Source organism: Chelmon rostratus, chromosome 3 (genome assembly GCF_017976325.1).
Source record: "Chelmon rostratus isolate fCheRos1 chromosome 3, fCheRos1.pri, whole genome shotgun sequence".
NCBI classification, from domain to species: Eukaryota; Metazoa; Chordata; class Actinopteri; order Chaetodontiformes; family Chaetodontidae; genus Chelmon; species Chelmon rostratus.
Window position 1 is genome coordinate 28,826,211 of NC_055660.1, and position 11,346 is coordinate 28,837,556.

Sequence of the window (11,346 nt, forward strand, 5' to 3'; positions counted from 1 at the left end):
CAAAATGACATAGGCCCAGAGGGACTGACCTGTACAGTGTAATAAAGACATGTAGTATGTAAGTTAGTCACTGGCTTGGAATAACAATGTCAGTGACACCTTACAAAGCATCTTACAAAAATGGTTAATGTAACAGCCATTTGTTATCTTTATTGTTTTTCTGCTCTGTGTTACAAGAAAACAGAAGGAAATTGATCCAGTCTTCAGTTTTCATTATTTCACTCTCGTTTTGTCAGAACAATTTCAGTATAGTTAGTCAAGGGAAAACCTGAGATATTCATATTGACAGGTGAATCAGCACAGTCAATTAATCCAAACAGATGGGTTACAAATGAAAGAAACAGTAGGTTGTTTCACCATGGCCCTCCAGAACAGTCCCAGTACTCTTTGATTCTCTAAGTCTCTGAAACTCAACTGGATGAAGAGCGTTGTTCTTAAAGATACTCACTCCTGTCCCTGTAAAATCTCTGATGGATGTTCAGTTGGGTTGAGATCTGGTGGCCGTAACATATGAATCACATGAATCATTTTTGTGCATGGAAGTCAGTATTGAAGTCTGTATTCATTATGTTTCTCCCTCATTTGTTCTGTTTTTTTGTCACTGTCTGACACCTTTCTTCTCTCCAGTCGAAGTCCAGTCTGGAGATGATGGAGAGCCAGTCATGTGACGCCGAGCCTCCTCCTCCTCCTAAACCAGAGCTCCGCTACCCTGGAATCACCAGAGGAAACACGGAGGGTAAAGCTATCTAACGACCTGCTGCAGCTCTGACTTTCACCAGCCGTCTGCACATGAACATTGATGTGATTCTTTGTTGATTTCACAGTGTTTTTTTTCATCCTTTTCTTTTCCCACCCTCCTGCAGAGTGCAGCCTGCTGAACAAAGCCCCTCCCACCCCCACCATGTACAAATACAGGCCCACCTACAGCCCTGGCAAGAACCACACCGCGCTCACACACGCTTATGCCAACCAGGTAATGCACACATAAACACACAGGAGATGCAGCCAGGTGATATACAAGGAAAATAACACAAACGTCACTCATATTTTTGTTTTTGTTCTTCCTTTTGATTTCCTGTGGGCCATCTTGGTTTGGTTTCTCAGTGGCTTTCTGTTGATCAGTATCAGTAAGTGATTGTTCTGAAAGCATTTTCCCTCTCTTATCTTCACTTATAACTCTGTTTCCTGCCCCTTTCTGTTTGCTCTGGACGTGGGTGAAATACTGTTTGAATAAATTGAAAGTGGTCAGTGACTGGCCTCATTTGTCTTGGCGTTACTGTTGGGACAGAATGAGGAAAACAGGACTATAAGGCTGATAAAGAAAATGTAATTTGTTTTGTTTGAATCAAGTTATTGTACCTGACTACATCTGGACTGGTACAGATAAGTTGGTTCAGTATTTGTACCCATGTCTGGTCCATATCCTCCCACCTGTCAATCCAGCACTCTATTACTTTTGTGTTGATTCTCCTTCATTTCTCTTAGTTTGTTGTTCTCATTAGTTTCCTTTTCATTTTGCCTACATGTACCCTTTTACCTCCAGTAGCTCTTGTCACCTGAGCTGGTCTCATGTGGAAAATAAACCTTTCTCGATGCTTCAGAAAGAGGGCAGCTACTGAACTGTCAAAATGTGATTAATCAGATAGGAAGGTATACTTGTTTCCCCCTTTTCCTGAGTTGTGGACTTTTTGAGACATATGGAGGAAGTGTATATCAAGTTTTAATCTCAAATATTTTAATAGTATATTAATATATTTTAATATCGAATCGTTTTTGTCATCACTGCCTATAAACATACTGAAGTGAATTCTGATAATTCCTTATTAAATGTAAGCCTGGACAAGTGTTCTTCTTATTTCACATATGTCCTAATTGTAATGAAGGACTTGCATGACCTTGGCTCTACCCTACAACTACTTGATTATCAATGCAGATATACAAACCTTATTCATACGCTATTGCGTTTTGTGTTGTGCTGATGTTTTAGTGTCCTTTAAACCCTCACAACAGCACTGTGCTGGAAAATGTTGCCATGAGAATTTGAACATATTGAATATGTGGAGAAAAGAAGACTGCACATTTACCTGTTTGAATATGAAGATGAGCTGTAGGTCACTACACCTTCATCAGTACAAATGTTTGATGAGGGACTTTGGTTTAGTTTATAGTGACATGGTTTTTCACATAAGTACACAGAGGACGTGCACTTCAATACAGCCGTGCTGTCAGATTACATAGTGGCAAGCCCAAGGTGGCATGTAAATATGTAGGATTGTCAATGTATATTCAGAATTTGAATTGTAACTAAATCCATACATTCAATTGTGAAAATGGATATTCAGTTGTGGAAAAAACAAAAGCAGCACCACTCGGCAGCTGCACTGACTTCCCATGTTTTTGTGTCCAAGTGAATAATGGAGGAAAGTTTTTTTGGTATTGAAGAAGAGCGCTGCAGCCGTCAGCTGCGAAACTTGCTGCGATGTAAGCCTCTCAGCATTTATGCACTGTCAATGTACATCCACTAAAGGTTTGTTTTTGACAGTCTCAGATTGTTACAATAAGTGTCTGACAACATTATGGAAAGGGACAGAGACAAACCTTTTTTCAGATTTATTTATTGATACAAACACAGTTTGATGAAGGTCCAGTGACAGAAAGCTTGGACCTCATGAAATACTTACATTGAACCTAAGTGTGCAGAGTCTTCATTTCTCCATGTTTAAGGCTTCTGGTATTCCTCCATATTAGTATTGTGTTGTGATATTCTCAAAGTAAACATACGGAATATCTTAAAAAAAAAAAAAAAAAAAAAAAAAAAAAAAAAGCCCAGCAGAGTCAGTAGTGACCTATACAGAAACTAGTTCTACAGGAAGCATGTTGAGGTGTTGTGTCAGGATGTCAAACCCAGAGGGAGTTTCAGTGCAGCACAAATTCATGGTTAAACTCCCACATAGCTCTCTACTCTTATTTGCTCAGCTTCTTGTTTCTTTCCCCCTCCTTCTGCCTCCTCTCCTCTACCTTCCCTCCTCTTTGTCCTCCTCCTCCTCCTCCTCCTCCTCCTCCTCCTGCCTCCTCCAGTTAAGTCGAGGGGAGAGTGTTGGCAGTGCCAGGGACTCCTCCTCCTCCACCTCATCTCTCCTCCAGGCCAGCCAGCAGCCTGGTTTCCGCTCCCAGCCCAGCCTGGACCGGAGGGACACTGCATCTGACAGAGTGGGAGGGGGAGGAGGTGGGGAGAGGAGGGAGGGAGGAAGAGAGGTGGGAGGAGGGGGCATCCCTGGCTACTCCCTCGGCGGACGTTCGTATCCCTCCTTCTCTGACCCCACCGTCCTATCAGGAGTGCCGTCACGATCTTCCAGCTCCACGCACACCTCAGCAGGTGCTGCCCACGTCTCCGAGGCAACCACCACCTCCGCCAGCTTCAAAAGCTTAGCCAATCAGACACCCCCGTCTCACCACCCGTCCCGCAACGGGAGCCTGTCATATGACAGCTTACTGGCAGGTGGTGACGATTTCGACAAAGGCGTGCCGTCAGGTTCGGCGGCCCCTGAGGTTTCCTCCGGTAGACCCTGTACACCGGCAGCAGGCGGCTACAGTTCCCCCTTCCTCTCATCACAACAAAGAGTTACTGAGATGCACTCTCAGTCCTCGCCCCATCACCACCACCGCTCCTCCCACCACCACCACCCCTCCTTCCTCCATCGCTCCTCCTCTTCCACGTCCTCCTCCCCACCCCCTCCTCCAGAGAGGGAGTGTCTGCTGGGCGAGCCCCATCCCGGCGCTCCCCCCCTACCTGCCAATCAGGCCTCGGCTCCCCCGTCCTCTTCAGCCCCGCCTCCCCCACACCACCACCACCACCACCACCATCACCACCACCACCACTCCCATCATCACCACCACTCTTCCTCCTCTTCCTCTGCCTCCCGCCCTCCTCGCTTCGCTGTCCCTCACGCACCACCCCACCACGCTTATCCCTACCGCACCCGCTCAACGGACACCCCTCTGGGCTCCTCCACCACCTCCACAACCCACCCTCCCCGCTCCCCGCACCCCCCGCCTCTGGGCAAGTCGCTCTCTTACTCGAGTGCTGCCGCTGCAGAAATGCAGTACCGACTGGTCCGAAAGGCCTCCGCGTCAGCCGGAGCGAATGCAGCGGGGGTAGGAGGAGGAGGTGGAGGGATGGGAGGAGGAGGAATACAAGCGCCGAAGTGAGTATGAGTTTCGCCTTTTGTCAGGACAATTGGTTTGCTGCTAACTATGAAAAAACGCCTGAATCGCCGCCTGAAAACCTGACTACCTGATTGACTGCTCCTCCTGCTCCTCCTCCTCTTCCCCTCTCTCCTCCTCCTCCTCCTGCCAGATTTCCTGTGAGTTCCTCCTTCTCTTCCCTTTGCTTGTCTTTCATTTGTCTGTGAGGTTTCTCACTGTTCTGTGTATGTGTTGTTGCGGTCTGCCTGTTTGTTCTCGTCCTCTGCATTACCACCACCTTCTGTTTGGTCAGTGCATTCATTAGTACCAGCCTTCCACAGACAATCTGTATCCACATGCACTACATGAAATGTGTGCGCATATAAAAGGAACAAAAATCATGTTAAATGAAACCACAGGGGTTCTGTTCACTGTAACCTTTCAACATGATACAGCAGAGTAACAGAAAGAATAGACACAGGGAGGAGTTCATGTCATTAACATGTTCAACAGGCAGTTTACTTTAGTAGTAACAATTTATGATGCACAAAACTTAAAATTCAGGGTGTGTAAAACGGTAGCAGCAGTAGAACTGATAGTAATGTGAATGAAAACATTCAAGATGTGAACTGATATCCACAATTTCTCATTGCCTCAAACATTTGTATAAAGAGGCACTAACAACCCCAATTCCAAAAACATCAGGATGCTGTGTAAAACATAAATAAAAGAAAATAATGATAATTTTCTAATTATTTTTGTCATATAATAAAGAGGAAACAGTGCAGAGACAGTGTATTTAATGTTTTATATTGATTTTGTAAGTATAATCTTATTCTGAACGGGTAGATTGGTAACAGCTGATAGTATCATGATTCACAGTGATGTGTTCTTTGTGAACACATAATTGGATAATGGATGTTACTAAGTGGACTCAGGAACACTTTGTAATACTGTTGTTAGTTAACAGCTTGTTTGCTGATGATTTCATTCTCTTTTTATTCAGTTTCTACACAGTGTGCCTGTACTTTTTTGGAATCAGGGTTGTATATCTGACTATTACACATATCCGAGATGATGATATTAGAGAGACTTTTCATTGTGACTGAGTACAAATACATGGAACTGTGAGTGTTTCTCCCCAGGAATGAACAACAGTAACAGATTCAACATTTTTGCACCGTGGTCTTGTGTCGGATCAGCTCTTCTCGTTTCAGTTTCGCAGAGGCACAGTCAAACTTTTGCATGACAGCAGACAAACTATTTCACCCTCTGACATGTTAATGTGTGTTTCTGTCCCGTCCAACATCGCTGTTGCTTTTCCATCCTGCTCACTGTTTTCTGCAGTTATTCCTCAACTGCATGGATTTAGTTTTGCTGCTGTGCTTCACAGGAATGTCTGATCGTGTTTCTTCATTGTGACTGTTTACAGTGTGATTGCTTCTTGTGTCAGAGATCTCAGCTTAAGCAGTGAAAAATCTGTTAATGATCATAGCAAACATTTCTAATCGACCATTAGTCCAATATGAATGTGTTAACCTCCATACTGAGATAAAAGCTTCTTCACCAACAAGCTTCAGCATTGCATGACCACTACTGCAGTACAAAGAAACATAACCCCATTTGGAACTGCAACATTTGAGCGAGACACATGTAATTCACCATCAAACACGCATATATACACAGTGGCATAAGTTTGGGTACCCTTGGTCAAAATGTTTGCTAATGTGAGTAACTGAATGAGTAAACAGGATTACTTGTTTATTTCCGTCTTTTTCCTTTTCAAAATAACAAAAAAAGCCAGAAGCATCGGTTTGGGCTCCCTGTGTGATCAGTTCTTACATACATAACATCACGTACCCTTTAGCAAGTATCACCGCTTGTAAACACTTGTTGTAGACTTCTTCTTGCCCTGTGTGTGTGTGTCGCGTTTGTTAGGGCTCATACTTTGAAATGGTATAATGGTGAACCGGGTCTTAAATTGTATTTAAAGTGGTTTGAAAAGGAACCCTGCAGAAACCCTGCTACCTGTTTGTCACTTTTCATATCATCTAAAATCATTTTATACCGAGCTCTTTGTGACACCAGAAAATATCGATATACACAGAAGAGGCATTTGAGTGCAGAATGACCTGCAGCTTGACACCACCACGTGGGTCCAGTCAGTCTGTATGACTTCATGTTTACTCCTCTTGGTTTGTTTGTAAAAAGAGTAATGAACAAACTGGGCCTGAACTAAAAGGCACCTCAGATGCACCTTAAATGTAGTTTGTGTCGTGTGTTGTGGGAGTGAGTCAGCTTTTTTGAAATGACGGGGTAAAAAACACTGAGGCCTCCATCTCTTCTTCAGATCAACTTCGGACTTCCTGTCCTGAACTGTCACACTGATTTCTTTTCTGTCCTTGTCTCTTACTAAACTCAGGGATGAGCTGATCCAGATGAAGCCTCTGAGTCGGACCACTGGGGACCAGCACTTCTCCTCCACCCCCTCCTGCTCTGCCCCTTCCTCTCCCTCTCACCCCGTCAGCGTGTCTGCCCGGCCCGGAGTGGCCTATCCCAGCTCGGCATTGATGCAGAGCCCCGCCCATAAGCACCAGGGTGGCGGGGTGAAGAAGGTGACAGGCGTCGGGGGCACCACCTATGAGATTTCTGTCTGAGTGGCAGCCAGCCTCTAGCTCGAGGACTAATGTGACGAAGAGGAGATACAGCTGTCTCTGTCTGCCTCTGAGGGAGCGAGTGGGGTTTTTCATAACACAAGAAACCACTGACCTACTGTGGACCTACTGTGGACCTACCGTGGACCTACTGTGGACCTCTGAGGATGAGTTGAAATATTTAGTCCAGATCTCACTCATCACTTGCTGATTGACTGAGGAGCTAAACTGTCCTGGACTGTCCTGTCCTGCCTCCAGACATCCACCTTTGTGACTGTGCTGTAAAAATGACAGTAAGACCTGGACTGATGTAAGCCAGGACCTGTTGACACTGGGCTATAAAAGACTTTTTTTTTTCTTTTTTGGATCTCACAGGACCAAACAGGAACCATGATGTGGCTCTTTTTTGTGGGTTTTAGCCTCACAATAGCTCAGTTGGTAGCATGAAGCACTAGCATGGTCGGGTCTGGGTGTTACAGTATATATATATATATAAGTATAGCAGCGCAAGGCATTACCACTGCCAGGGTGAAGAGCCTGGTCCCAGCTGGAGCCACCAGTATGCTCTGGACGAGGGTTTGACGACTGTAGGTTTATGAAGGGTCATATCAGTGACTTTGGTGGAAAAGTTGAAGATTTTAACATTTCACCATTTTCACACTCACATTCAGAACATAACTGAACACAAAACCCCACGATGATGATGATGATAGTAATAATGAATGCATTCATGCACACTCGGTGCAAAACCTAAGTAGGATCCATTTAAAGATGAAGGCCTCTTATAGACGACCAGTTTAGTGCTAACTAAACATGTGACCAGTCGAAACAAGTCATATCAGATTAAGTCATAGCAAGTTCTTAATGCAAGTTATGGCTATAGTTGTCAGTTAAACCCTTCTTTTTATAAAAGCCTCCACCAAACGGAGGGTGTTGTGATTGCATTGGACCAAGAATATACGTAAATGGTGTTTGTGTTGCATGGAGTCAGTATTGCAGCCCAGGCAGAATCCCTGTAACCTGTTGTCACTGTCGTCTCAGTCGCAGCCTTCCAGTCGGTCCTGGAAATGCACAACACGACCTGAAAGGAGGTCAGCAATCAAGCAGTTAGCAGGATCTATTATGGACTTGTGACAATCTACCAGTGGCTGGAAGGAATGTCACACATGAACTTTCTGAACCACGTTGCTACGTGAATTGACTTGCCTTTTGACGAAGGGATGAAAAATGTGACATTGAAAAAAAAAACAACAACAAAACAAAACAAATGCTGATTCCCTGTTTCTTTGATTCATTTGTTGATTTCTTCCTAGATGTGAATATGATTCCATGTTTGTACAGGATGATGTGATTTTAAATGTGGGTTTCTTTTTTTAAAAAGTGGCATTCATACTGGACTGCAGCATGCACTACTATTACTACTAGCCACTATAGGCCACTGTGTTTGGCTGTAGACCATGTCGTCTGTTTGAACAAACAGGAAGTGAGGAAACTAAAGTGAACAAGGAAATAATATTTTGGCCTTTTGTTGTTAATGGGGTCCTTAAGACAAGGCAGATTTTTCTAGAAAATGAATTCCTTGAGCAATTGCCTTGAAAATTCAAGTGTTTTTTTAATGTCACCTATTTAATTTGAAATTGTTTTATATGAATTTATATGGAAATATAGCTATTGATAAATGAAGAGTTTTTAATATTGACTCAAAGGAGGGGTTGTGTTGTCAGCTTCAGAATCATGATGAAAAGAGCCCTTCTGATTGGTTTTGCTTGAAGCTCCACAGTCGCACAGATCTCTGAACAGAATCTGAGTTGCAATGTCCTAAATGTCCTTTTTTCTAAGATCACATCTGAAGAACCAGGACTGGGATGTGTCAAACCAGATCCCATATTTATAAGATGGTCTTACAGTCAGATTGCATCTTCAGTAAATGACTTCAGTTAGTCGTTAGCCAGAAAACTTGAGTAAAATAAACTAGATTATTAGGGCCACTCTTAAAGAAAAGAGAAGAGATTTCGTAATATATAGGAAAATAATGTAATGTGAGAATAAAGTCAATTTTCTAAAATCAATTTATGAGGAATAGTAATAAAAAAAATAAAATTATAATATTTGAACAGCCGAGTCATAAAGAGGTCGTAAGAATAATTAATTCCTTGAGCAATTGCCTCGAAAATTCTAATAAAAGGTTCTATTTGGACCACAACATGTGTGTTATGATCAGACGAAGAACATTCGATCACGTCTGTTTTAGCATTTCTCGACTCTTTATACTGTACAGTTATTTTTCATTCTAAAATATTTTGACTTTATTCTGAAGCTGTATTTTTTTCCTCCTCAGTGGCCCGACGACACTTTGCTAGTGTACTGTAGACTAGACGGGTGAAATTCCTTCTGGTCTCCAAATTAATGTAAATTTAACTTCATTCATGGATGAAGGTGCTCCAGATGCAATTAAAGAAGCTTACACAAATTTACTTTTTGTATTTTTGAATCAAAGTTATGTGTGCCATGGGAATTGATGTAAAGTTAAATCATAGGTGAAAGAAACATTTATAGGTGGGTCTCTGTCTCAGAAAATGTGTTAAATGCTTAAAAAATGTTGCTAAAGTAGCAATGATGTAGTGGCCACCTGTAAAACCGTGCACTGACTCCTCCTTTTCCCTGCTGAACATGAACTAGCATTGACTATGTTTACATGCACACTCATAATCCACCATTATTCCCAATATGACACCATTGTGAATTTGATTCGGATCATGTAAACAGTATATTGGACATTAGGAGCAGCTGTGTGAGATATGTTTATGTCATTCTTTAAACATGTGTACAGTGCAGTCAGACTGTGCGTCTCAGTCTGCGACACACGACAGAGAGTCAGCTTTGTGCATTGTACACAAGGCAACTAGCCAACAGTTTGCAACTGTGGTACAGATACATGCTGAAAAGAAACGTTTAAACATTATGGAAGACTTGGATTTTAACAAGTTTTTGGATATATGCAAATATCACAACGCCAACCTTTTCAAGAAGGTGGTTGAAGGACTGAAAGAAGGAGGCTGTGCTCGTTCACAGCTTCATGTAAAATGGAATATAAGTGGAATATTCATTCTCAGCAGCCATGTAAACAGCTTGACTGTCTCTTTGGAGTAAGGGCAGCAAACTGAACTTTTTTTTTAATTTCCCAAATGTTTCTGAATTCAGTTTCATGAGATGAAGTCCAGCAATTTGTTGCGCCAATTAAACTTGGCTTCAGCTGCACAGTAAGAGAGCAGCGTGCACTAAAGCAGTCTTCTTTCACTTCTGCTTTTAGTGCAGTTACACCTACGTTTGTTTTTTTCTCTCTCTCTGAACCAGCGCAAAAAACTGAAAAGCTGTCCCAAAACCAGCTGAGCGGTGCAACAGATTGCAGGACGTGTTCAGCTGCAGGTTGTTGCCATCACTTTGTAAGGGCAGACGTAACGGACGTACACTAAGTATGTCTGAGTGTCACCTTCAGGTTTTCCTCCTGTGACCGGTCGAGGCTACACACAGGAAAACACAGGCACACATGATTTATTACTGGAAATGATAAAACACGTTCTGCTGAAGCACACATGATGTATCGTCAGGGAAGGGAACAGGAAGAGAAAGCTGTGTCTGATCAATGATTACGTATTCCATTTCAGCTGTTTTTCATGTCGCTGTAATTGAAGCCGTCTTCTTTCAGCAGCACAGGTTGGACGTGAACACTCTGGGCTGTTGGTGTGTGTTTGATTAGGACGGGCCTGGGAAACAGAAATCAAAGAAATGACAAATACGTGTACTGTACAGCGTAATGTGTGTGTGTGTGTGTGGTGTGTGTGTTTGTGGGTGGATGGATGGATGTAGAGAATGTGGTGCAGGGCTGGAGGATTGATAATAAACTTAAAACAAACAGGTGGAGTGTAGTGGCTCTTTTCTCTGGGACCATCAGAAAATCAGACTTCTGCACCACAGGTTCACCGTCAGACTTAAGCTATCTGGCTCAGTGTTTTTTTTTTCTTTTTTATGTTCAGCACTTTGATAAGGTAAGATGACCTTTATTGATCCCAGTGAATGGCGTTGTCCTGACTGTAATAATATCTGTATCTATAGATGTCGCTCTTGTTATATGCAGCAATGCAGATTAGAGTTAGTCTTCTGACACTTCTGGCACCAGCCCAGCACAATGATAACTGGACTGCTGAAGCTACGGAAAACTGCCAAACTAAATCATTCTGATGGTTTTACGTTTTAGCTGAAGCAGCCGCAGTGGAAATGGGTGCTGTTGGTTTAGTTTTCTATCCCTTCACCTTACTGTCCTGGGGTCAGATTTATGCATTGCCGTCTCCCACGGTGCACTTTTCGGTATGACCACTAAAGGGCACCAAAGGAAAGGATATTTTCAAGCTCAACATATGGGGGCTTTGAAGCTGCATCAATCAATATTCTTACATGAAGGGTGGATCAAATGAATGTGTGGTGTGAGAGTGGTCACTCCTAGTGATAC

The 11,346-nt window shown here is 43.0% G+C and overlaps 1 protein-coding gene across 3 annotated transcripts in view; it reads left to right on the top strand.

Moving 5' to 3' along the window:
* zdhhc5a (zinc finger DHHC-type palmitoyltransferase 5a) overlaps window positions 1-8,165 on the top strand; it is a 28,349-nt gene extending 20,184 nt beyond the window's left edge. For all 3 annotated transcript variants that reach the window (XM_041966764.1, XM_041966763.1, XM_041966765.1), the window contains 4 exons: window positions 628-736; window positions 864-973; window positions 3,079-4,205; window positions 6,608-8,165. In XM_041966764.1, coding sequence (XP_041822698.1) covers window positions 628-736; window positions 864-973; window positions 3,079-4,205; window positions 6,608-6,842 — 1,581 coding nt within the window. In that variant the 3' untranslated portion in view covers window positions 6,843-8,165. The remainder of the gene's footprint in view (window positions 1-627; window positions 737-863; window positions 974-3,078; window positions 4,206-6,607) is intronic.
* Window positions 8,166-11,346: the final 3,181 nt, after the last annotated feature.